This window comes from Poecile atricapillus, chromosome Z (assembly GCF_030490865.1).
Source record: "Poecile atricapillus isolate bPoeAtr1 chromosome Z, bPoeAtr1.hap1, whole genome shotgun sequence".
Lineage (NCBI taxonomy): Eukaryota > Metazoa > Chordata > Aves > Passeriformes > Paridae > Poecile > Poecile atricapillus.
In genome coordinates this window covers 93,143,669-93,170,533 of record NC_081289.1, presented here as the reverse complement: position 1 = coordinate 93,170,533, position 26,865 = coordinate 93,143,669, and the positions used below count along the sequence as shown (strand labels likewise).

Here is a 26,865-nt window from a genome sequence, read left to right as displayed (position 1 = left end):
AAGAACATATAAGCTGCAAATGGAAAAAGAGAAAAAATTGCATATTGAAAATAATTTTTCTTACGTCTTCTAGCTATCTTTTGAAACTTGTTAATACTTCTATGTGGCCTTCCCTTCTTCCTGATACCTACTGATGCAAGAGCTACAACTTCTGGCCACAAAACTTCCTCTCTTTATTTCTGACTATTTTTCCGTGAAAGGGGTTCTTATTGAATAAGAATATTTTTCTAAATATTACTTATTTTTCTACTTAAGAATGCCACTTTCCTCAGAAAACAAGATAATAATACAGAGACAGAAGGAAAAGAAAAACTGAATTTTTATTCTAGTTAACTCAGATTACTTGCCTTATTTTGAAAAGATATCTGGGGTTTAAAATTGGATCATTGAATTGTTTCTACTACTTCCCTCCTGTGTATTTTCTAAATATTACACACAATGATATTTTAAAAAAATAAATCAAACAACGAAGACGTCTACAACCACTGTTGGCCCTTCTAGCTTTCAGTACTGCGACCCTTGACAAAAACTTTTCTTTATTGCAAATGGATGCAACGATTTATATAATTGCTACATCGATGTGGCTTGTCACAGACCCCTGTATTTTAATGGGTTCTCTAAATATCAGGCGTAATGGATCTGCAACACCGGGGTACCTGTACACATCCTAATCTGCACTGAATCTTCTTAAACCTCCCCAAGTCTATTGGTGAATGCGATACCTCATCTTTGTCAGGCGACGCAATTCTGCTCAAGAATCACTAGATGGCAGCATAAAACTTCAGGTACCTCAGTCTCTTATAAAATTTGGGTTATTGCTTTCTGACGCCATGAAAAGTTTCATGCATCTCTGACAGTGTCAGAAACACGTGAATTTTACCAAGAAATAATTACATCCATAAGACTTCATAAGATTACAATAAAACAAATATCCCAATTCTACAGGAATTATTGCTGAAGCTTTTAAATTAAACCCCAGTAACAACTGGGGTTTTGGCGTCTTTTTGTTTGTTTGTGGTTTTGTTTTTGGTTTTTTTGGGTTTTTTTCTATAATGATGAGACATTTAACTAAAGCACAGATAAAAGTTATTGTCAAAATTCTGCCATACAAGTCAAAAAATTCTTTCAATTTTTTTTCATATAATTTTATCCTGGAAAGTGAATTTGGAGGTATGCCACTGTCACCTGCTACTTTATGTCACAGATATTTCTTTTTAAAAACAAACAAAATACTTCCACTTTTTTTTTCTCTCAGCTATTTTGCATTTCTCCAATGCTGAACACAAAGTTCAGCTAGTTCCCACGTACTGCCATCAATGAGAACAGGCCTACGACAAATTTTCTGTTTTCCCTAATACTTGTTCTGCATTATTTGATGATTTGATGGGGTTTGCACCAAGGTAGCTGGCTCAAATGAAACAGCTGTTCATTTCAGAAAATCAAGAACTACTATTCATTTTCTAGGCTACAGAAGTGAGAGTACTGATATTTGCTATTTGATACTAAAATGAATTTGAGGATTACTACTTCTCCAAAGTGGCCATGAGATCTGATTCAGAACATATGGATGGAAGAGATCTCCTGAAGTAAGTACCATTTAGAGCTACTTTGTCAGAATCGGAATAAACTCAAATATTTATTTTATGAAATACCACTTCCAACAAAAAAAAAACCCTGTCCCAAAAAAAGAGCACTCCCCTATGCCAAGTATACCATATAAAAAAATATATCTTGAGGAAAACAACAACAGGTAAGATACTTAGCTAAAAATTCATCTGCATTTAAGACCATAAAAATGGTGCCAATTTACTTCAAATAACTGACTAGGATGAATTCTAGTTACCTAAGGTAACTAGTGAAATTCTAGTTACCTATGGTAACTAGTGAAATAGAGAAGAATTAAATCTGGAAAAATCACAGAATAAATTGGTTCACATACCATTTTCAGGTCTACCTACATAATGTTTTTCTTGTCTTTGGGTGACTATATGCTTAGATCTCATAATAATAAAGTTGTTCAAATCAGAATCATCATTTGCCCATTTAGAAGCAAGTGTAAGTGATGCAGGCTTTCCACTACAGGATGATTTGTCTAGTTTGGAAGACACATCTTTACAGCTCTCTGATTCAGATGGTTTGGGAATTTTCTTTTCTTGGTTTAAGAAACAAATTGCCTCTTCTGTCTTAATCTTTCTTATGCTTCTTCCAGTAAGCTCTTCCACAGATGTATTTGTACTGTGAATGTTGGCAGATGATGCAGCACTTGTGGCAAAGTACTGCCTTTGAATCTGCAGTGACAGGTCAGGGTTAACTACTTTCTCTGACTGATGTCTTTCAGCAGACAGCAGCTCTTGGTTCGTAACAGAATTCTTCTCTTCAAGCCATCCTGAAAAATACAATTCAATTTCTTTGCACTGACATAAATGTTTTTCTTTTCTCCCTCCTCACTGGAGCTAAGGACTTTGGATGGTTGATAGAGAAGGCATTTTAAAAAACTTCTTTCTGCCTAGTCAGATCACTAGGATCCTTTGTCAGAAAACTTGCACTGACTAATCCTAAGTAAAAATACACAATATTAAGACACAGAAGGCCATGCTATTTGAATTTTTCAAACAATCCCATCTACATGGGATTTATTCATGTTAGAGTTCTAGGAAGTGTGGATACAACACATTTCATTCGGAAGAAAAACTCGTATTTTTTTTCTTTTTAGAGGGAAAAATGAAGAATGCAAACAGTAGCCTCTGAAGATATGCTTCAGTAGAACTACAATTTTTTTGCATTGTGGCTGCATGTCCATTTGAAACACAGTAGCTAAACAATTAAAGAAATTAAAAAGGCAGTTAATTGGAAATGTTCTTGCATGAGCAGTATCTATGTGTTTCACAATATACCATGTTACTGCCAATCCTTGGCATTCTACAACCACAACTCGTGCCTTGCAATCTGGCCATAGTTATGCAACAAAATCTGAATAACTTCATGCATTTTTTGTTGGAGTTTGATTATAAGTATGCAAAAATGCCCATGAAAAATTCAGAAGTGATGAGCTGTTCAAATTTGAAATAGTCTGCATTAAAAAAACCCTCTACCATCACAAAAGAAGGAATTTTCACTGTAACATAATCACACCATTGACCTTGTGCAGGTAGGACTATGTGAATATCTGCTTTATTAAAATATTCCAAAGCAAAACTGCTACTTCTTAAGAAATTCTCCTATATGAAACTATTTTATTAAAAAATGACTGGTGGACGCTATTCTTCATCTGCACACTAATAGAAATTATGACTTTGTGTAGTTCAATACTTTCATTTCTACAATTTGTTCTAAGGTAGTGAAGTACACCTTAATTGCATTAGTGCTCTTCCTTAATTTTAAAGTAAAGCATTTTGTTCTTAAGAGTAAGAAAAAATTAATTTCCTTTGTTTGTGGAGATATGTAACTCCCTGTGTGACTCTCTATTAATGTACCTATCTTTGCCTTTATATAACTTTTTTTAAAAAAAGATACTTACTTTCTAATTGATACAATGCAAATTTTGTGAATGTTTCTATTTGTGTAGGAAGCAGACTGTTTGCATTACTTCCATCCATATTCAATTGTTCCAAAATTTCTACAGCTGCTGGACTTAAACCCGTATGAAGCCACCAGCCCTCCTCTAGTGATCCAAGCATTGGTGCTTCAATCTCAACTGGCAGCTTTTTCTGCAGTTCAGTCAATGAAAGATGCTGATGTGCAAGGTTAACATCTGGATGCTCTACAAAAGAACCAGAAATTAACATATACTATCGACAGACTAGAAAGATGAAAACAGAATGGCATTTTGGAAATGAAAGCTCCAAAGTACTGCTGGCCTATTACATATATCGATTATTCATTCTTCTATTTGTAACTCTGTATCCATCAATAGATTTAAGACCAAAGCAGTTAACATTATCAGAGCAAGTGTGCTCTTCTGAGTTCTGTAAGAGGAGTGAGAGTTTCAATTTTTTTTCAGAACTAACAACGAGTAGGTGTTAAATTACTAAAGTTACAAATTATCTTGTTAATTATCTGTGGGTTATTGTCATGGTTACAAAGAATTATCATAATCCTTACCTGAAAAAAAATTAACTGCAACAGTAATGAGCATACCACATATTATTTTCAACTATAAATTAATGTACAAATGAATTGGACAACAAAACAAGCCAATATACATAACTTAATCCTGAGACTTGTAAAATGATGGCAAATAAAGTGAAAAGAAAGAACAGGGGTAATATGCAGTCTGGCACTTTCATGAATAGCCTGCAGCTTGTTTTGGTTTTGTGTATTCTGCTTCTCTTCAACTCTTGTGAGGTTACAATATTATTTTCCATTAACAGTACTATTATATTGGTTGCTACATATTTTGAAACATTATTTAAAGGAAAACAGCACACAGGAAAGAGTTAAACAGATTACCAAATTTCAGCTTTTAGCTATTGTATAGTGAATAGTAGTGAACACTGTCATAAAAAACCCCAAACTCTTACTTAATTCAAATTACCTCCATAGAAGGATACATGGCATACCAACTTCTATGTTGCCACACTGTTACTTTTTATATGTACTAAAATAATCACATAATCCAAACTTCACAGGGTTACAGTAACTGGATAAACCTCAATGGCTCAAAATATGTGCTCTGTAATATAACATTATCTTTTCCGCTATATTTCTCTGTGTACATGGAACTTGTAAGCATCAGTTAGAAATTGATCATCAATTAGAAATACTTACCGACTAGCAAAAGAGAGATCATATTATCCCGATACTTCTCTGACTGCCAAACCAAAGATTCTAAGAATTCCCTAGAGGGCTCTGCAATCAAAATACTACGAAGAACATAAATAAAACAACTTGCAGTATGACTTTAAGCAGCATTATCTGTTGAATTTTGATTTATATATAACTACCTTTTAAACATATTCTGTCTTTAAATTTTCAGTTCATTCATTCATTCACTCATTCATTTTTTCCTGTCCTTACAAAGGACAATAGGAAAGAGTGAGAGGAAAAGCCATGAAGGCTGGATCATAAAGTAGAGCAGCACTGAATGAGAATTCTGTCTAGACCAAAAGGGATATTGAAATTCCTCCTGAATATGTTTGAAAGATAGCAAGGCACAAAATGCTAGTCTCAAATAAAATGAGAAGGAAAAGATGGAGCAATCCTAATCCTATGCTGGCATAAAAAGGCCTGAAATCCATTGTTGGAGGATATCCCCAAAACAGACAATACTTTCTTAGTATATCTCTTCTGGATACTTTGCAGGTGATACTGTGCACCATATGTACTTGCCATAGGTATAAATATGCATATGCCCATACACATGCTTGCTAAATGCTTTAAATATTTACTGTTGCTTACTGCAAAAAGGAGACTGGATTTTCAGGCTAGAAGAGAAAAGGGTCTATGGAAGCAATTTCCCTTTCCTTTTTCAGGCTCCTCTAGAAAACCACACATATGGACTGTGCATTCCGTCACTCTTTCACACAAAACACAATATATATGCAGCTCAAAGAATCTAAGTACTAATTCATAAATACACTGAAGTTATTTTTTCAATTATTTTGAGGATTCAGGACAGAATTTGACACTATCAAGGTCTTATTACCTGTTACCAGAGAGAGAAATGGGTTCTTCTTGAAGTCCTCTGCACAGAAAATTAACCCATGATCTTTGCTGTCTGCATGGAGGAGTTAAAGGAATTTCCATTTCATCTTTCAAATATGGAATATATTCAACTGGAAATTGCATAAAGCCCCAGCCAAAACAAAAATAAAAATCAAAATCACAAAGCTACTTTTGAATGAAATACACATGCTTACAAATCTTACACTAGTGAAGTTTTGGATTAAAATAAAAAATATTTTCACGGCACAATTCAGTAAGCTACATACCCCAAATATTTCACACCTAATTTCCAAACAGTTTGGGGAAACAATTGTAGATCCCATTCATTTGATGTAGTTGTGGGTACGTACACTTCGCGCATAAGATTATTTTTATAATTAAATCATCAGGTACTATGGCTGAGATTTTGATATTTATGCCAGTTAGTCTTCTTAGACAGTTCCTCCATAAATGAAGTAAATTAAGTGGGAGAGAGACTACATGCAATATTGTGGCAGCTGTAAGAACAGCCTCAGGAACTTCAAAAACAGTCAGGATTTTAATGAGAAAATTACTCCTTCAAGCAGAATTAGTACTCAATGAAATTTCTAGGGATGATCACTGAATTTACACTGAAATTACAACACCAAGGGTTTTTTCTTAAGCAGTATACAAACAAACTTGGCATGATAAAAGTCCTCTACAAGTAACTTTAAACATTCTTTTTTTTCCCTCCCAAGCCTATTAAATGTGGACATATTAATGCTTATTGGGTTTTTTCAAATCTTACTACAAATTTGCAACTTCATTGATTTTGGTGGTTCACATGATTGCCCTGGCATTAATCTCTCTGGCATTCTACTAACTAGAAAATAGAAATCACAAAAACCACAGTTGTTTCATGTTCTGTGGTAACTAAAGCAGAAAAATTGTGAACAAATCAGTGCCTCCACAAGGAAAAACACTTATAATGAATTTCCTATGCATTCCACCAGGCAGTAAGTAGATGCAATCACCATACCCACATTGCCTGGCCAATTGGCACAAAGCAGGCTATGAATCAGTCACCTGACCAGCTGCTCACAGCTTCTCCTTGAAGGACCTAACAAGCCAATTTTTAGGCAGGAAGGATAAAGGACAGTGATATAAAGCCAGCAGACACAACCATACCAGAAAAGCAGGAAAAAAAGGTAAGAAATAAACGTGGGTACAAAAGAAAGCGACATATTTCCAGTCAGCATAACTTCTTTCCCTCTTACTTAGAACAAAAAAGGTTCAATGAACTTATGCTGTGAACTTCAGCTCTCAAACCAGTTTTTCTGAAGAGCGACAATTTTAGGTCTTTACTTTGAATAGGACAGAAGCTGATCTCAGGACAGCAAAAATACCTGCCACATCTAAAAATAACTATTCTTTCTCTTTGAGCAATACTATTCATATTCGTCCTTGTCCAGTTATTTTTGCCTTTGAGACTGGAATTCTTTATCAGCCACATTAGTTAAACTCTGCTTACACTCAGAGTAACATTCCCCTTCTCAGAACATTGCTGACTCAGAGAACTAACTTATCTCCTAATGCCTTTTGTAAACAAACTCAATGACTAGAGAAAGACTGCTTAATCTTATGATTGCTTCTTCTCTGAATTCAAGCAAACATATTTCACTTCTGGTAACTCATAAAGAGCAAAATTAATTAGAAGAAGATTGTCATGTATCTCAGCTGAAACCCAGACAATACAGAAACTTCTACTATCAAATGGTATTCTAGCAGTGTTTCCACACATTTGTAGGTCTCTACCCTACAGACCTGAGTCTATCCTGGGGAAAAAAAAAAAAGAAGAGAGAGAGGGAAAGATCAATTGAAGTTGATTATGCCCCAACAATATAATTCTGCCTGATTCAACAGCAGAGCTAAGAGAGCAATTGGTAACAAAGATTAATGCAGCCACTTTCTTTAAAGGACAATTCAAGATGTCTTGACTACTCATCTACTGCAGAATGGACAATAGCCTAGAGAAGATCATAGTCAATTTATTATTACTATATACAGGGGAAGAGTCTGATCTACTGCATTTAAGCCCCTCCTGCTTGTAAGCTTTAGAAGTGAAGAGCAGTCAGCTGACTAGACACAAATTACAGTTTATCATGCTAGACAACAATCTCCAGATGTAAAATAATCTTAACTTTATTTTGGTGGAACTTGGTGTGTTTGCATTGAGCTTTTATTTCAGACACTTTCAAAAGATATGATTGTTCAAATCAAAATTCCACTACAATATAGTATCTGAAGCATAATACTATTAGTACTATTGGCCTGCAGGGGACAACTATTAGCTCAGCTTAAAACTTGTTGAAACCAAGATAATAAGAAGGGTCTTGGTCTGGAAAGAACTCAACCTTTCTCAAATATTTTAGTAACTTCTGGATGGAAAACTATCAAGTGAACAAGCACTGATGGATAATACTGCTACTGTCCAACGCACCAATGATCTTTTCACAGATAGTATATACATTAAGATGAGACATACATGTATAATCAATCATGCATTGACACTCTGCTCAGATCACATTAATTTGTGAATGCTACTTCTTGTGCAGGCCTTTCTGCATTAAATGAAAGGTGAAAAATGTCACAAGCACAGCCAGTTTTCTGCCTCACTTAGTCAGCAGAATTTAGCTGTGAAAATAGCAGGGCTGGCATAGAATGTACATTATTTTGAAAGGTTACACCAGGAACCTGAAAAATCTTCAGCTAAGGCTGGACAACGAGATTGAGCAAAGCTGGTCAGTATTGGTTGATGGTGTAAACACCATGACGTGGATTTTCAAGCTATTAAAGTTGGACACACAGAGTCTATTTCCTGATCTCAGTGCAGGAGAAGCAATGATTCAATGCAAATTAGCAAATACTCAACAGTTTGAATCTATTTCTGTAGAAAACAGCTCTGGCTTAACTTCTCAATCACACGTAATTACTGAACCACTCGCAAAACAGACTGTCTGCGCCTCTAGTTTTGAACCTCTAGAACTAACAAACACAGCACTTCTACCTGAATTGCCCTCCACCACCCTCTTCTGAAAGCATTTATATAAGACTTTAACAAACTTTAAACTGTGTCCTTTGACTCCACAATTTTAATCAATGTGCCCTAACTTTCATCTGCCCTCTCTTGGTGGATGAGCTGTTAGATAAAAAAAGAGCTAAAAATTTAATAAAGTGCAAAAGGCATAGACATCACTTACAGCCAAGAACAACATTAAAGAATTGTAGACTTGCTTGTGTTTAGACTATAAAGCTCTAGAGAGGAGTACAGCACTTCTCCCTCCATATGATGCAGGTACAAAATAATAGACTACACAAAGTGAATCTTGTCTATGTGGTACATGTTCTCCCATGAACAGAGTATTAGAAAAACTACTTGAAGAATTTATTTTTAATTTTTATATCTTGATTTATACAGATCTTCCTACCTGACTCACAGAATTCCAACATACTTGCGCTAATGCTGGAGCAAACCTCTTGTGGAATGGCACAGTACTTGGAAATTTCCATTTTGTATGTAATTGCTGCTTTGAGATCTGAAAAGAGATTTTAAAAGGTGCCATAAATGAACCATTTATTAATTTTTCCTGTCAGAGCTTTCAGTATTTTTATTGAACCTCCATGATATACTGCTATGAAATATTAGTCATGGTTAGTAACCCCAGAAGCTTTAGCTGACTAGAGCTGTACTCAATCTTGTCCCCTAAGCGACAGAAAGAATCCCTATCCATGATTTCCAGAACAACTAAGTAGCCTAAATACAGTTTACCGGGAGTATGTGTATGTGGATTCTTTTGCTACTAAATTAGGACTAAAACAGAACAGAAAGACCCCCAATAGGTTGACATTTATATACAGAATCCTCATATCTCTGAAATCTCAGATTGAAACATGGCACATACTAAATATATCAGGGGAATGCACATGAAACTGTCTTAGTCAAATATCCACTTTTTAAAAGTTTTGTTTCTATCTTCAGTAAGAGACTGGATTACTTCAAACTGCTGCCCTATCAGACACAGAATTCAGCAAACGTGCTCCATCCTCAGAAGCATTAATTTTCCTTCTTTGAATTGCTTCCTGTCCACCAAAAATTGGAAAATTACTTATTTTGACTAGAAAAAACAAACAACAAACCAGCCCTCAGGGAATGCCTTTTCTCTTTTAACTAAATAAATACTGTCATACAAATCAATCCATTAATAATGGATTCACATCAACCAGCCAATAACTGTCATTAACGTTTATATTTATGAGTAGTCTAAAAGCATTTAGTAATTTTTCTAAAATTCCTTTAAGGAAACTATTACTGTCATTGAGAATAATCCCGTTATCCATGGAAATAGTTTAACCATTTTCCCCGAGAAATCTGGTTTTGTGTTTGCAATTACAATGCAACAAAAACATTTTTTTATGGTATGACTGTTCTGCATATAATCCTCTTAGGGATGTCTCTGAAAGTAAACTTAAAAACATATTGAAGAACAAAAGACCAAATTATAATAGTTATGGTTGATTATATATCACAAGTCATGGCTCATATTACATGGACTAAGTCAAAGGGCAAGCAGTTTACTACCCCTTAAGGAGGCATTTCTAATACCAGAAATCTGGGTGTAACACAGGTCCTAGTTCATCCACAGAAATTCTTATCTGATAAGCTGTGAAGTAATTTTTATGTGAACTCAATGTAAAAGAGCTTGACTGTGTTAAATGCATTCAAATGAAAGGAAAATCAGGTCAAGCACTTAAGAAAGCCAGTTCTCACCTTCTCTGATCACCTGTTTGCAAAGGTCTTCATTATCTACAGTGACTGGAGTTAAATTTAACACCTCTTTCAGTTGCAAATATGATGGAATCTTAACACAATCAGATCTGCCACTGCTGGGTTGGCCAAATTCTAATTCAGCAGGCAACAGGAAATACTGAAAAAATATTAATCACAACAGAATGGCCAGTAGTTTTCCTTTGATATTACTGTACAGTCAAAGCTTCTTCAAAATCTTGAAATAACTTAATTCTAAACTAATTTAAGAGCTCTTACAAGAGAAATCACTTTTTACACAGCACATAGAAAGCTTTGCTCAATACAGAGTAAACTACAATGTTACACAACTTACTGAGTCAGTGGCATGTAACAAATGTGTCTTAGAATTCCTGACCAAGTACAATTGTCATTTATTTTACTGAAAGTTTGTTTTTTAGAATTTTGAAAAATGGAGAAAAAAGTAGATCTGACTTCTTTAAAAAAAAAGCCAAGCTGCTCCCCCAAATTCTAGAATGTGTCTTGGAGCTTTCCCTTTCCCATGCTCGTGTCATGGCTTCCTGTTCTGATTAATTTTTATTCTTAGTGTAACAAATATCTACATAAAACTGCAAACACATCAGGTGTCAGGAGAAATAGTTGGTCAGAGTGGAAACTCCTAAAAACTGCATCCAAGAATTAAAAAACCCACAATAATACCAGCGTTTTCTAATCTTTGAAACATGAAAGTTCGAAATATTTGGCAAATATAAAAAGAACTCAGTAAGATGACGTGCATATGAACAAATACATATCCATTATGTAGAACAACCACTAATGCAATATATAGTATGAAACAAGAGAATGATACCTCTTCATCTTTTATAGATACAGTACAGAAATTCTCCTTAAACCCCTGCAATTCATTTTGACTATCTTCCATCCTAATTTCATTTTGGAAAGTCAAACATTCCCTTTAAAAGATCATAAAACAAAGTAAGTGACTTATTTGTATTACTTGATGTCTAAGAAACTCTTAGCAATAGTTTTGATAGCCATATACATGCCAAAAGTTTTTCTAAATCCATGCCTTTTCTAAGAAGGCAATTCTGAGTGATGCTGTACTGATCTGTGCAATTAGTCAAGAAAATTTTTCAAGAAATAATACATTATATGCAGAGAAGAACTGCTTAATATTGAGGCCTACCTTAAACAGTTATAGCAAAAACCTTCATATTATAGTTCTTCAACATCCCAATACATAAGTCCCCTCATGTATAAGTGCTTCCTGCAAAAGTTGCAGATCTAATTTCTTCCAATGTCAATTTTTTTTACTATACATTAAATCTCTAATCTGTTTGCTTTATTTCTACTTTGCCACCTTTTCATTTCTATTTTCAGGAAAGATTCAGCATAAAAGAAGGCAGAGTATGCTTATTACTAGTTAAAGTGAAAACTAAGAGTATGTTCCTGGTTTAACTGAAAAACTTGGAAGTGAAAGTCAGGAATGAAGCTACCACTTGCATTGTAAAGCAAGGACACAAGCAGCACAGGGATGATTTGTCAGGCAGAAAAAAACGTTTCATCAGGCTTGCCCTTTGTGCCAGTTACACACACTAAATCTATAGTGACTTTTTAGGGGAGCAACTTCCTCATCAGTCCACCACTATTTTCTGGAGGAATATTTTACACCACAGAGTACAAATTGTTCTGTGTCCAGCCTTGAGATGCTCATGAATATTAACTGAAGTTGAAGTCTGTCTAATCAAGTCACTTTCTCTAAATGCATCTCCCTGAGTGCTGCACTAGGAGATCTGGACTCCCACCTTGGACAGGTCTGCAGTTTTGCTAGTCAACCACAGATCAAGAGATCAGAGCTATTTCTGTAAAGCTTCACACTAGCATTTTTTACTCCCATTGCTGGTATTTCTGAAAGTCATAGAATTTGGATCATGTTATCTTCACTAGTTATTTACAGTATTCACACAGTGTTACATCCAAGAGTCACAGTGAGACTGGGGCTCATGTCTGAAAAAACAGGCAAACAACACCATTCCTCCTTGTTCTACTATGGGTACATTTAGTACTGCTTTATCTTTCCTGTCAGTCATGCAACCTTTCCAAGTGCAAAGGAAGCAATACAGTAGTCCAGACATGGAGTAAATCAGCACAAGATTTAGCCAGACTATGAATGTATGTACACAATGAGTGTATTAACAAAATACTAGGCCCATTTTTGACGCAACATACATGTTTTTATGTACTGGTTTGTTTACATTTTTAGATAGATATCATTCAATTAAATTCAATCAACCTAGCAATACAAAACTGAGCAAAACTGTAAGAATAATTTATATTTAAACTTGAAGAAATACAATTCAATAGGGTAGGAGCATAGATTTACTGGTCACGCATCTGAGAGGAGAGAAAAAAGAAACATTGCAGCATGTGTAAAATCCTAGTCCTACTAAATATGGTGATACTTTCATGGAAGGGAATCAGTCAGTTTGAGGAAGGACAAGGTCCCCATAACATGTACATTTTTTTAGTACTCCAAAATGAATATTCTGATTGCATTTCACACCTACAGAATGTAGAAATGATGCAATTTCATTAATCCAGTTTCCTTAATGCCTATAAATTTCACCCTCCTCATTTTTTCCTAAGATGAAAAGCTGAAGCCTTTACCTGTTACAAATAAAAACTAGTTAAAAAGGTAAATACAACAAACATCAAAATGTTAATGGCATTATACACAGACTATTTTTTATGTTTAATATTACACAGCAATTTATAGGTACCTGAAAATATTCTCTGCTCTTAAAATCTGTCCTTCAGAATCTAAAAGGGGATCTTTCACTAAAAAAAACTGTAGTCTGCTCAGAAGTATAGATAAAGTTGGCAGTTTTCTACGAAAATTTTCCAGATTATCAATAAAAACAAACTCCTCTTCCAAACATAAAGCTGACAAAATAGAAGAAAAAAACCCACATTATAAAACAAGATAAAAATACTAAGAATTATCAGAATAAAGAGAATTGTTGAGCAACTGTTGGAATACTATGAATGTCAGAAAAACAACAACAGCTTTTTACTTTAAGCTTAAAAATCCTAAAACATTTAAAGTGCAACAAAGTCTAGACTTCCATGGTTAATATGATAACCTCTAGTTTTCTTTAGCTTTTTCTTCTGTCTTACAAAATACCTGTTAAAACAAAAGGTTTTTCTTTTTGTTTCCTTGTTTGCACTTTCAAGTATGATAAAGGAACTTCTGGGGTGGGTTCTGGCCAAGAAAATTAGCTCAGTGCAATTTTAAATGTAGAAATGAGGCACTCTCTCCATACATGTCTAAACTTAAATGCAGATTTCCTAATTCTAAAGAAGAAAAAAATTACAAAAAAGGTTGCAAATTACTATGATTTCAATAAAGATGACATTATCATATCAACACAGTCATCAACAATCAATAGCAGCCCTGTGAGCAAGACTGGGGGTGCTGGTGGGTGAGAGGCTGGACATGATCCCTCAGCCATGGGCACTCTCAGCCCAGAGAGCCAAACATGTCCCAGGCTGCATCCAAAGCAGTGTGGGCAGCAGGGGAGGGAGGGCATTTTGCTCCACCTGGAACCCTGCATCCAGCTCTGGGGTCTTCAGTAGAAAAGAAGACATGAATATCTTGGAGCAGGTCCAAAGGAGGGATCACAAAAACAATCAGAGGAAAGGAACACCTCTCCTTTGAGAAAAGGCTGAGAGAATTGGCATATGTTCAGCCTGGAGAGGAGATGGTTCCAGGAAAAGCTTACTGTGGCTTTAAAGGAGGCCTATAAGAAAGGGAGGGATAGACCTTTTAGGTCTCAGGTTTTAAACTGAAAGGGGGATAATTTAAATTGGATGTAAGGAAGCAGTTTCTTACAAGGGAGGTGACTGATGCCCTATCCCTGGAGGCATTCAAGGTGAAGTTAGATGAGGATCTGACCGACCTGAGCTGATTATAGTGGTGCTGGACTCCCATAAAAGGTTCTTTCCAACTCAAGCCATCACATTATTCTATTTCTTTTGAGTTTAAACTACTGCTCTCCTGAGACAGGAGTGATCCAGTAACAACTTTTCACACATTCCCTTACATTTGCAGTACAAAATTTTACAGTTTACACATTTTACACATACATAATACATATGCAAGGGCAAAGGGAGCTTTTTGTTCTTCTTCCTTGTTTTTTACCAATATGGAAGTCTCCTCATTCCCACATCCTCCTTTAACTCCTTGGATGATTCCCTATCTGTAATAATTCTCTGTTCTTTCATCATGCCTGGAAATGATGGATACTGATTATGTTCCCAACAAACTGTTTTATGATGCTAACTCAAACAGATCTCCATAAAGAAATCTATCATAAACTTCTTTTGGCTTGCATCTCTCTTGAATTATTAACACAAGCCCTGCTTCTCCAGGGAATAAATCTGTCTTCAGTGGTTATACATTATGCAACTGTAAAGTTTTTGATCACCCAAATGATGTCATCAATGCCTCTGGAACATGTGCAAAAAAATTATGGAAGTTAACAAGATTACTCTACCAAAACTTAGAAAACAGTGAATTGAACATTCTACCTTGCTGTGGTTCTTTAAATTCTGTGGCATAGTAAATCTTCAAATATTTGTCTTGGGTGGAGTCTTCCCTAAAACCATTCTTTGTAGGTAAAAAACACTCTTCTGTGTCGGTCTGAGAGCAAGGATTTGAGCTTGGAATAACTTCTATTAAATCACTGCTAGCCTGAAATTCTACAGAGGAGATAGGTTTCCTAAAAAACAAAACAAAACAAAAATATCTGACACTTAAGCTTTAGCAAAATCAGTGTTATAACTTCCCTGACTTATCAGTGAATCAACAGCTCTTATGTGCCTTGAGAACTTTGATAATCACTGTGCTCACCAAAGAAGGTTGGAAATTACAGAGATCTCTCTATTCACTGGATCCATGGTCAAGCTACACTGACCATGTTCAATTCTTCCCCAAGAAAAAGTCCTTTAAGTTTACATCCAGTATCAAATTGCACAAAAAGAAAAAGGCATCAACGATATTGATGTCATAACATTTGTGACAAAAATTTGATCGGGTTAAATGTACACTTCTGTTTCAAAAACCAAGAAGAAATTGCAAGTAAAAACAATATGAAAAAGTGTAATTGAAGAAACAAAACCACTTCAATTTTCTGTAACTTTTTATACTAACCTCAGTACTACTATTTATCAATTTACTACTATTTATTAATAATTATTAGTAATAATAATATAATTTATTATTAAAACCTCCCTACTGTTTGCCAAATAAGTAGGAAAATCATTTGACTAGGGAAGGGAAAAAAAAAAGACCGTCATTTTCCTGAGTTAAACATCCATCTGGACAAAACAGTTACAATAGTTGATTAAAATATGTGTTAATGCTGTGTTACTCATATAAATTGACTGCAACAATACAGTAACTATGACGAGTGCTGACATTTCTGAAGCACCCAAATCAGCTCATCTACAGTTATTGTACTTAATACTCTTATTTCAGACAACTGATTTCTCAATTTTGCATCCTACTGATTTATTCATATTTTTAATCATACTTGGCATTACATCATCTTGCTATTTGCTAGTCATCTAAAGGTAATACTCATAAAAGCAATCAGTGTATAGGTGTACCTCTGAGACTCAGTACAGGACTTCATGTGAAAACAGCAATAGAAGGGAATCTTTGCTACACATCTTAAAAAAATCAACTATTTTACAATATCTTGTTTATTTAGTTAATTTTGAAACTACATGTAGTATAATTCAAAAGTAATAACTATGTGGTACTGATAATAAGTAATCAAAGCAATCAAAGTTTTGCATGACATAAGCCTTTGAAAATCCATGAACCTTGAAACACTGCCCAAGTTACAACTTCACTGAAATCACTGGGTTTCATTACAGTTTTATAGATAGAACAAACCTAAGTTGCTTGTTTTGAGACTACACAGGCCACCTCTTCCAAAGTCAAAGTCCCAGTAAGGCTTTTCTAGAAAATGGCAAATATTTTAATGCAGACTATTCTAAGTATGAAAAATATGTTCAAGTCATATAGCTTGTACATTTACATGAGATAATTGTCTTGGGTGGGGGAGGGGAAAAGCTTATTTTCACATCATGTAGGACACTTTCTCCAATGTCATAAATAGATTACACAACCGTTAAAAAAATTATATAAAGAACCAGTGAACTCTATAAAACCACAGTACAACCTTTAGTGAAAAAAAGCATCTCTAAGCTATCTGATAGTGTGTACATCTCCAGCACACTTGCTACTGTCAGGAAACATCTCCATATATTGTTTTCATCATTAGCTTATAATTCACAAAGTACCTGAATGATATCAAAGAAATCATAAATGATTTAAAGTTACTTACTTTTCCAGGAAATCCTCCACAAGTAAACTTTCCTTCCACTGATCCAATACTGAAATAGCAATCATGTTCTGTGTTGAACCAACTAAGACAAAAAGGAGAGAAAAAAAGTCACGCAAAAAATATTGAAATTAATTTTAATATATTGATTAAATCATTGCAGAGGTTAATCAAACTTTACACACAATGTCTAGAAGAAACACCACCTTTAGTTTCCATTAGCAAAGGTAATACAAATGCACAAGTAAGATGCAAACACTTTTATACGTATATCTACTTTGTCATTTGAAAACCTTTTTCCCCACGTCTCATAACCTCAGCATCATCTTCCAAACCTCTACCAGCTAATCAGATTTGGTATTTTACTTATCTCTGATCATTGCTTTTCTTCCGCAAACACTTCTCCAGAAAGAAATCTTTCTGGAGATCTCTACAAACTAATCAAATATCATCTCATTTATTGTGCCACTCAAATATCCATTTGTTTGAATTTGGGCAATGAACATGTTCTACTTTTAAAAGCTGAAAAGAACTGGCATAATGCTGTGTCTGGAAATACCTTTTTTTAACCAGATTTATCATATTATGGATAAACACAAGCTTTTCCTTTGATCTACAGAAAATCTAAACTAAAGGATTATATAACATACTTCTAGTCCATGGCTTCCTATACTTATGATCAGCAAAGAGTCCATTCAGATGATACTTTTCATCTTGACGTAAACAGGGAGGAAAGCAAAGTGATAATTTCCAGATGGAAAACTTCTGCCTTGCCATGCTCTGAATAAAAAAAGGCATGTGATAAAATCATGAGAGAGACAGTTCCATTCTTTTTGTGTACTGCTTCTTCAAACACTCCCACTGCTTTCAAGGGTTTTCTACTAGAACACAATATTTTATAATTAAAACTTATTTTTGTAATGCTAACAGAGTCCAAACTGAGAGAAGATATATTTACCTGATTTGCTATTTAAATTTTAATCTACACCTCTGAGTATGCCCATACATTTAGCTACTAACCTAAACTTTGAATGTGCAATTACAAGTGCTTATCTTAACATTTGGAATGGTCTCCTGAATCGACACATGGATAAGACGACCAGAAACAATTTAGTATAATTCCTACTATTGCTGTTTCAAGTGCTTTTAATATTCTAAGGCCTCTTGTCTTTCATACGCCATTATGAACTAATGAAAGCCTTTTCAAAGCCTTTAATTTTCACCAAAAGTGGGGTAGTAATCAGTTGAATTCTGGAATTAAATAGTCTGTGTAGCAAGTTTAGTAACTTCACTGAATACGAAGTTTAATAAACTATGTTATAGTTCTTTTGTCACAGAAACCCATGCCCAGTATTGTATAAAGAGCACAGAATAACCAGTGAGTTCAGGAAGCAAAGAAAAATTATACTTACACATTTGTGTTTAACAAGATTAAAGAAGAAGAAAGAAGTTGTTCTTTAAAAGTCTGTGGAGTAAAAGGCATATTGGAAAAGAGAACTAGCTACAGTCATGTGGAATAACACAATGAATGAGACCAGAAGCTTTCCTCTAGTTGTAAACTCATTGCCTCACTTCAGCTATGTTCCTTCAGGTCCCAGAATTTCCCACCCATTCCAACATATGCTGTAAAGCCAATACAGCTAGTAATGTTGGACACCTCCAGAAAGATTTGAAATATTTCACTGACTCAGACTGGAACCAGAATAACCATGCTACTGGTGCAATTTTCAAGCCTTCTCGTCTAAGAAAAAAAAAACAAAAACCAAGAACAACAAAAGAACCAAACCCCACCAAAATAAACCAACATCAACAAACAAACATAAAAACACATGGGAAGCAACGAAAGCAAATACTATCACTTCATTAATGCAAAGTCTTTTTCCATTTCAGTTTAAACCTTTGTTGATAGTTACAATTCTGTAAATGCTAGTTAATTTTAATAAAAAAAGCAAAAACTCTTTGGCAAAAAGCCATCATAGGATCTTTTCCTTAAAAGGCTCTTGTGAAAAAACAGGTCTGATCCAATGCAGTCCCTCTTGCCTAAGTCAAAGTATGGCATTTCCTCAGAGATCTCTTTCACAAATTCTGAATAAATAAGACAGAATCAGACAACTATGGGCAGCTGGACCAATGTCTTGTTACTGGCCATGTATTAGTTTACATAATCTCTACTGAAGTTACTGCTGAAACAACTGCATTTATAAAATAAAAGGCAGCTAGTGAATTTCCTAATAGAGATAACAGAAACAGAAAATCCTAAGGCTAACCCTTCTCTTCATTAAAAGAAGCTGTCAGCATTGGCACATGAAAGTTGTCAAAGGACTCCTAGGTTAAAGAAGAATGCTACCATAGAAGTAGAAGCTACTGAACAAATAAGTATGTGCAATAATAAAACAGATCAGAAAGAAATTTGAAACACCACTATATAGTTTTACTTAGGCTAACTTTAGCTTAATACCTAAAAATTGTTTTCTGTCCCTGAAATTTGTGAAGTGGAAGAAATACATCCTAGAGCCATCATCACAGGTAATAGCCTTAAACCAGGAAAATTGTGCATTTTACAAAATATTTTAAATGAAATAGTTCTAAGTGTAAAGTTTAAGCTGAATTAGTTCACTTTATAACATCTGATAAGACACAACCTTTCTTGCAATTTTCAAATATATTAAACTGTTTTTCAAGGTCACTATTAATGGCTGAAGCATTCAATCAGTGCATCTTTACCCCTGTTTATGAAGAAAATAGAAAGGTCTCTGCATATTTCTCTTCTAACTGAAAGATATCATGTGCATTTTCCCAGTTCTATCCAGTATGCATGTATTGTCCGTTTATAACATTAGAAAACCTTGCACTACCAAGATGACTTTGCAATCACACCTACAACACTCAGGAGCATGAAATATGTAACTCTTGCATCTAGGATGACGGAAAAGGCTCCTTCCTTCAAAGATACTTATAAAGGGAAGCTGGAAAAACTATACCTGAAATTGATATAAGTACATAACCAGTATATTAGGAGCAGAATTCTGCATCCAGTTGAGTCAGATACGTGCAGGAAGCAGTTTGATATAAGGTCCTTGAATTCCAGTGTTTTCTAAAAGCTGGAAGCTTTAGTCAAGTGCACTCAATACATGAAAAATCAACTTATCTTTCTCTAGAGGGTAGCAATTAGGCACAAGAGTGGAACCAGAAGAGCACAGCATGTCCCTTGCACAGTCAGATCTGTAATACCTTTAAATGTGTGACCACATCCATTAACACCTTCTGGTAGCACTACAGAGCAAGATTTACACTGTTCCAGAGCAGCCATTCAGCAGGTCACTCAGCATTTCTCTTATAAATGTTTTCAGTTGTCCTGATTGCCAGCACCATCCTCCTCAAAACTCAGGCAAGAAAAGCCATGTAATTCTCCTTTCCATGGAGCCCATAACATGTTTTTGCTAACACATCTATTTTTCATTTGTAGATAATATGGAAATAACTGGTGATGAAGCTGAATGGAACCACATTGAGAAGATTTCCACCCAAACACTGCATGACAGACTGCATACTGTTGGAATTACAGTAGAAAAACAAGTTCTGGTTGCTACAGTCTAAGAAAATAGTAGGTTCATACACCAGCATTATACAGAAGAGCTGCTGTACTCTGAGGAGAAGGGATGTGGGCAATGTTTCATAACACAGATCGCAGTTTAACTGTAAGTACTATTGCTGGACCACTTCCCAAGCTGCTATTCTCCAGTTATGTACTAGGAGCACTTCTGTCTGTCCTTGTACTCTCACTGAACTCCTAAAGGCATCATGTCTTGCTGAATTGCTCGGCTTACACACTACCAATGCCCCCTTCTGGCAAAGCACCACTCTGCTTCTCTACAAGAGAAGACTTCTATTTGGTCTGTGGCTTTTCTTTGAAAATTTTAGTTAGTAAAAACCCAATTATGACACAGTGCTTCGGGGATAAGAAGTTGGCAACATCATAGATGGAGACAGGAAGGCAAACACACAAGGCTTCTAGATCTTACCTGATCAAAATCTGTAAAGCCAAAATATTCATTGTAGGTGTGGAAAAGAAAAAAATCTCCTTTTTATGAATTTAATCTAAGACACTGCAAAAACTTTTCCCTACAATCATTAAGGAATAAAGCATTGTATATCACTACTCTAATACGTGGCAAAGTAGCTAGAAAGTTGGATTAGTTATCCAGAAAGTAATTAATTTAAATTAATGCTTTAGAAGGCACAGTGTATTCTCCAAATAAACCTCTAAGCAGAAATCTTGAATGTGCACAATAAGTAAATTGTAAATGCAAGAGACACTAAAAATAACTGATGCTTTTCAGTGTATACAAAATTGTACTTAAAATTTTTATTAAAAAACCTGTAACCACTTCACTGTTAGCTCACAAAGTGCAGCACAAAAACCTCTATGAAAGAGAATTCTAAAGAAAGTAGTTCTTATCTTCTTTAATGTCTACTCAATCTTTTCATCAGTAACTGCTATATTTCATTCAGACTATTATGAGAAACAATAAAACCATACCTCATATAAATAGTCTGTTGAGTGATACTTCAAAGCCGCAAACATCTTGTTTTGTGATGTTTTCAACATTTCAATTGTCTGGAAGACATACAGAATATGGATCAGCTAAAAACTTTTTATATCACCTGAAAATGTTGAAAAAGAAGGCTGAATTTCAGATTCAACATGAATAGCTTCATAATTTCTAGCACATGCACCATGGACTGAATTTCCTCTAGTAAAAGGCTACCCAAAGCATTCAGTACTGTTCCTCTGGAAGAATGTAACAGACCAACTACAGACCATGAACACTTAATTTTTATTGGAAAGAACTGGGGGTTTTTTTTGTTGGGTTTTTTTTTTTTGCTATGCCTCTTGGTGTTTATGTCTCAGAAAACCTTTAGAGTCATTAAGTAAATGTAGGCAATACAAATTACCTCCCTTAAGCAATAACTCTTAAATTAACTGATTCAATGATTTTTTATGGATTATAGATTAGTTTTTAAAGGCACTAATTCACTATCTAGATGATTAACTTATCACTGCCTCATGTATTTGTGAGGGGACTTTCCCCCACTTTCAATTTTACCAGAGAAAAGGAGATTGTAAAGGCTAACTGGGAGCATAAGGCTTCAGTGGAACACTGGGTCTCTAAGTTAGCTCATGCTTCTGAGGGGAACCAGGAGAGAGGCAAAAACTGTATAAGGCCAGAGACATAGTGTGAATGCAAAACAGGATATACTGTAACTGAATTTCAATTAAAATGAATTGTAGGGCCAAAAAGGAAACCTGTGACAGAAGGTAATCTTCAGTCAGTCTTGCAGTACCAGTAAGTATCATGACATGAGGCTAAAACTGACTACCTAACAAATTTGGAAATAGGAATTTCAGGTACTGATGTAATAGAATTGGAACCAGTGGAGGAAGAAGTAACTAGGGGGTACTTGGTTACTTGAAAGGAGTCTGGGAAGAAAAGTGCAGGAGAGATAAAAATGTAGGTTCAGGCAAAGAAACAAAAGAGGGAATAAGGTATACAAAATCATACAGAGAACAAAATAAGAACAAAGAGAGGAACCTTGTGAGGGAGGGTGCATGGATAGTTCAAGACAGCAGACCAAAACCACTAGATGCTAAAGAAAACCCTTGGGACAGCGTCCTGGACCCTCCATCAGATCTACATCCAACAGATTGGGTATGGGAGAGTGGAGCAAGAGGGGATGGGCTTGTAAGGAGGGATGGATCTGCACCTTAAGTGCTGGAGGGCAATGGATAGAACAGCAACTTAGGAGAACGGATGTGTATCACTAAAACGTCTCTACAGCAATATAGCCATGCATTAATTCATGTATTAGCTACAGAATTGCAACTACCGCTCCCAGTGGTAAAATCTGAATTAATACACCTAGAAGTAGTGAATTGCTCAGTAGTCACTTCAGATACCGCTAGTTTCTTAAGGGTGTGTCATTCAGTAAACAACGAAACCGCTGCACCCGGGTACGTTCCAACTTTCCAATTTAAAACTGAAAAAGTGTGACCTAGAAATACTAGTCTGTGAGGCTACAAGGAAGTTTTCAAAGTTTTTTAACAGCGAGTCTGTAACAGGCTATGACCCTGTTTCATTCTCCAAAGAATCGGGAAACACCACCCAGTAAACCAAATATGCAGGATGATACTTCTGCCAGCATTAAACACTTTCAAATGTACAGTGGTACTGACACGAACCAAACTCTGTCACCCACCTCAGCTCCTGATGGCGCCACGACCACACTCCCCTCAGCGCCGCGGCGCCTTCACCCCGCCCGCTCGGGGAGGCGAACTCGCCCCTCTGATTGGCTGTCTCCCAGAGCGTCCTCCTCTGATTGGCTGACTCGCCGGGCTGTCCCCTCTGACTGGCTGCCGCTGCTCCCGCCTCTCGCCCTTCCCTCAGGAGCGGAGCGGCCCTAATCGCTGCCTGGGGAAAGGGGAGTCCTCAGCAGTTAGCCGGTAGGAAAACTTACGTGACTTTCAAAGCTGAAAATATTTTTAAAGCAGTAAATGCATAAGTAAAAGCAGTTAAGCAACTTCTTCTGTTTCCCCGGTTAGCAGCTTGTATGGGAGAAGTTAAAAGGACGGGGAAACTGCTGACCTGCCCTGGCTGTTACCTGGGGAAGAGAAGCAGAACGGGGCCACAACTTAATACGCAGAAATACTTACTCTTCCATGTTCGGAAAACCTGTGAAATGTCAGTGACTACAAGAAGCAGTCAGCTCAGGGAGAAAAAGCCCACCCCCCCCCCCCCCCCCTTTTTTTTTCTTTTAGTGGCTGCCTAAATTGTTCTCACAACCCTCAAGCTGCTGCAAAATGTTGTGTTTCTCAGAAGGCAGTTTAGTGTCAGATTTCTGCAGTGCCCAGACTCTGACTAATCCCAGAAATGCCAAAAATTTCAGGAGTAGTTGTGCGAACGCCCCATCACCCTTACCTCACATCATCCAAACTCTACCTACACCCCAACCTGTAACTAGGCCAGACAGTTCTGCTTGCTGAAATGACAGCTTGTTGTTGGTGCCACAAAGCCATTTTATTGTCTGTCCATGTCTTCTCCTCCTTTTGCCATACATGTGGATACCCGCAGAGAATACATCAGAAGTGCAAAACCCCTTGGCAATGCTGCAGCAGGTGCATTCAGCCAGTTGCTGTAAGTTTGGAGAGTCTGGAAAAAATCATCTCCTCCAAGAACTCATTGCAGGTTGAGTTTCTCCATGGAAAACAAAATTTACATGTTTCACTCTGGTTCCAGGAATTCCATCAGTATTTGTACATTCCAGTGAGTGAAAAAGTTAAATAAAAAGCATATGACAGATGCTTTCTTTACTGCTATGAAGTAATTGGTTTTTTTCTTTATTTTTTTAACTCTGAGGATGGGTTTAGCTCAGTCGCAGGCATATTGCCAGTGTTTCCTAGACAATTTTTCCTATGAAAAATGCAAATGACAGTAATTTATAGTTTTCTTGGTATTTATATATTTATAATACATTTCTATTCTGCACTCTAAGAATTAGGAGACAAATTGTTAGGCCAAGTAGCACAATACAGAACCCACTAACTTCCAATTAAAATACCTCAGAAGCGATCCTCTCCAGCTGCAATGTAGAAAAACACCCATGCTTAGACAATCCCACCCATCACCAGGATAAAGAGAAGCTGTTGGCAAAGGTTCAGGCCCCTGGCACAGGGGCCCCAGGCTGAAGAGGAAAGATGAGAGGGTATTTGCCTGGTGCAGAAGCTCTTTGTGCTGCCTCAGCTGCTACAGTGCTGCAGCATGGCCTGCAGCCTTCCTGATGTTCAGACTCCACATCACATGCTCCCCTTTCTGGGATAAGCATTGTAAGACTGGTGGGCTGGTGAGGCAGGAGACTGGGACTCTTGCTGCCCTGTGGCAGGGCAAGTTGGTCCATCCCCTAATTTCCCTTCAGGGTTAGGATTAATATTCATGATTTCAGGAGGGGTGTGAAGCCCCAGCTATGCCCATGACCTCTGTACAGGTGTGAATTGCAGAGCAGATGCTCTGCTGACCTCAGTCATGCTCCAGATGTTCTCCCCTGACTGCTGGATGCCTTTCTCTGTTCACCTCTTTCTACTGCATCAGCTCATGCCAGGACTTACCCATCTGATCCCTGTCCATCTCCAGCTATTCCTCCTTGGCTCTCGGCTCACAGCCCCACAACTTCAACTCTGCCTGCTTGGGCATGGGGGAAACCAATGCATTACTTGCCCTGTCCTGGACACTGTCTCATTTATGTCCCAAGTCATGAAGGAGAGCTGGTCCTGCTGAACTTCTCGTGTGGGCCAGTTTGGGGCAGAGCAACACCACCAGGTACTTGAGCAGTGCCTCATGCATTCAGCTTTGAATGGGTGGCCAGGGCTGGCAGAGCTATAGTGGTACAGATGCACACAGAGTCCTTCACAAAAAGGCTGGAGCCCCTCACCATGTTGCACACCCTAAAGCAAGCTCAAGGCATGACAGTTTGTCAGCAGTAGAAAATCTCAGAGTGAATGGTTATTTTGCACTCCAGTGGTTCTTAAAAAGGCAATTCTGCTGCAAAGTCTGTTCCACATATCCCCTCTGGGCAGCCCCAGGCAGGAGCAGAACTGACTCTTGACACATTCCCAAGGCACAGGGAGATTTTGCTTAGCTCACTTTGGTGGTTTCCCCTCACTAGAGTCATAACAGAGGCACCTTTGCCTGCTCTGGCTGCCCAGACTCTTCACAGGCACAGGAGAGAGACAGGTGACATCTAAGACAGGCTGGTGGAAGCTGTTCCTGGAACAGCCTGGTTCTCACTGTGACACCTCTGTCTTAAATACCTAAAGGAAGTGCTGAATGTCTCCCCTGTGTGCAGGATACATCCCTGAGCCTGCCAGGCTGTGCTGGAGGCCATAGGAAGGGGCCTTACTGCAGTGGAGTCTCATGTTGGAGCCCATGTGCTGAGATTGTTCCATGTTATCCCACAGCCACTCCTTCAGCTGCCATTCTTGGGTGTGAAATTCAGCCCATGTAGCAACCAGCTTCCCTCACTCCTTCAAGAACTTCTGCACCATCGACCTCCTGCATCAAAGCACTCCAGAGAGCATTGCAAGGGAAGCAAAGGGGATGCCTAAATCCCATCTACTGTAGTCTTTTTCTCCTTTAACCCATCAGTCACTAAACCCCAAAACATCAGGAGGCTGACTCCAGCCCTTGGTGCCTGACCAGCACCCCTTGTGGAGAGCTCTGCTTCCTTGAGGAGAAGCACACATATGCATGTACACAGCAGCCTTTGTCTGTCAGATTGCAATACCCCATGTAAGGAGATGGGATGAAGGAGGCAGAGGGCAGATGAAGGAGGTTGCAGCCCAGCACTCAGCTCTTTCCTACACCACACCACTGTTCAGACTCCCAGCACGTACAAAAACATGTCTGCTTCAGCTCCCCTTTGCCATATCCAGCTCTTCTCACTTTGATGGAAAGCTGCTGAGTCATGAATGGTTGCTGCTCCTCCAATAAGTGCTGCTGTGATTCTACTTTGACTTGCTTTCCCATTGCCCTTCAATGCTTCTGCGTTTGGACACAGAGGAGCCAGGGATCTCCAGTGGGCAGGACACAAGCCACATACCCAAAAAGGGAGAGAGATGACCCCGGCAGACAACATAGCGCAGGCCCACTTGCTCCAACAGCTGAGTCTGCTTGCTCAGCCTCAGTTTTGCAATCAGCTCCATTACTCCTCCATGTTCCTCTGCTCTGGGAAGAGCAAGATGGTGTCAGCAAGAGTAGCAAGATGGTGTCAGCATGAGTTGAGATAATCCCCTGTCCAAACCACATGCATGGAAAACTGCATGTGTTTATGATCTCTGCTCATATCCAAGACACTTTTGTCAAGGGGAGACAACTTCGCCAGCCTCAGCTGGACTGACTTTTTCCAATGAACTCCTTGGCAGAGCTGAGTCTGCACTGACATTGTTTAATG

General features: G+C 37.2%; 1 protein-coding gene across 1 annotated transcript in view; it reads right to left on the bottom strand.

Moving 5' to 3' along the window:
- The window catches only part of SHOC1 (shortage in chiasmata 1), a 43,397-nt gene extending 26,449 nt beyond the window's left edge, over nucleotides 1-16,948 (bottom strand). The window contains exons 1-10 of the mRNA XM_058828192.1: nucleotides 16,867-16,948; nucleotides 15,041-15,231; nucleotides 13,231-13,393; nucleotides 11,301-11,403; nucleotides 10,454-10,610; nucleotides 9,114-9,221; nucleotides 5,645-5,774; nucleotides 4,768-4,862; nucleotides 3,518-3,760; nucleotides 1,940-2,386 (exon numbers count right to left, since the gene is read on the bottom strand). Coding sequence (XP_058684175.1) covers nucleotides 1,940-2,386; nucleotides 3,518-3,760; nucleotides 4,768-4,862; nucleotides 5,645-5,774; nucleotides 9,114-9,221; nucleotides 10,454-10,610; nucleotides 11,301-11,403; nucleotides 13,231-13,393; nucleotides 15,041-15,231; nucleotides 16,867-16,931 — 1,702 coding nt within the window. The 5' untranslated portion in view covers nucleotides 16,932-16,948. The remainder of the gene's footprint in view (nucleotides 1-1,939; nucleotides 2,387-3,517; nucleotides 3,761-4,767; nucleotides 4,863-5,644; nucleotides 5,775-9,113; nucleotides 9,222-10,453; nucleotides 10,611-11,300; nucleotides 11,404-13,230; nucleotides 13,394-15,040; nucleotides 15,232-16,866) is intronic.
- Nucleotides 16,949-26,865: the final 9,917 nt, after the last annotated feature.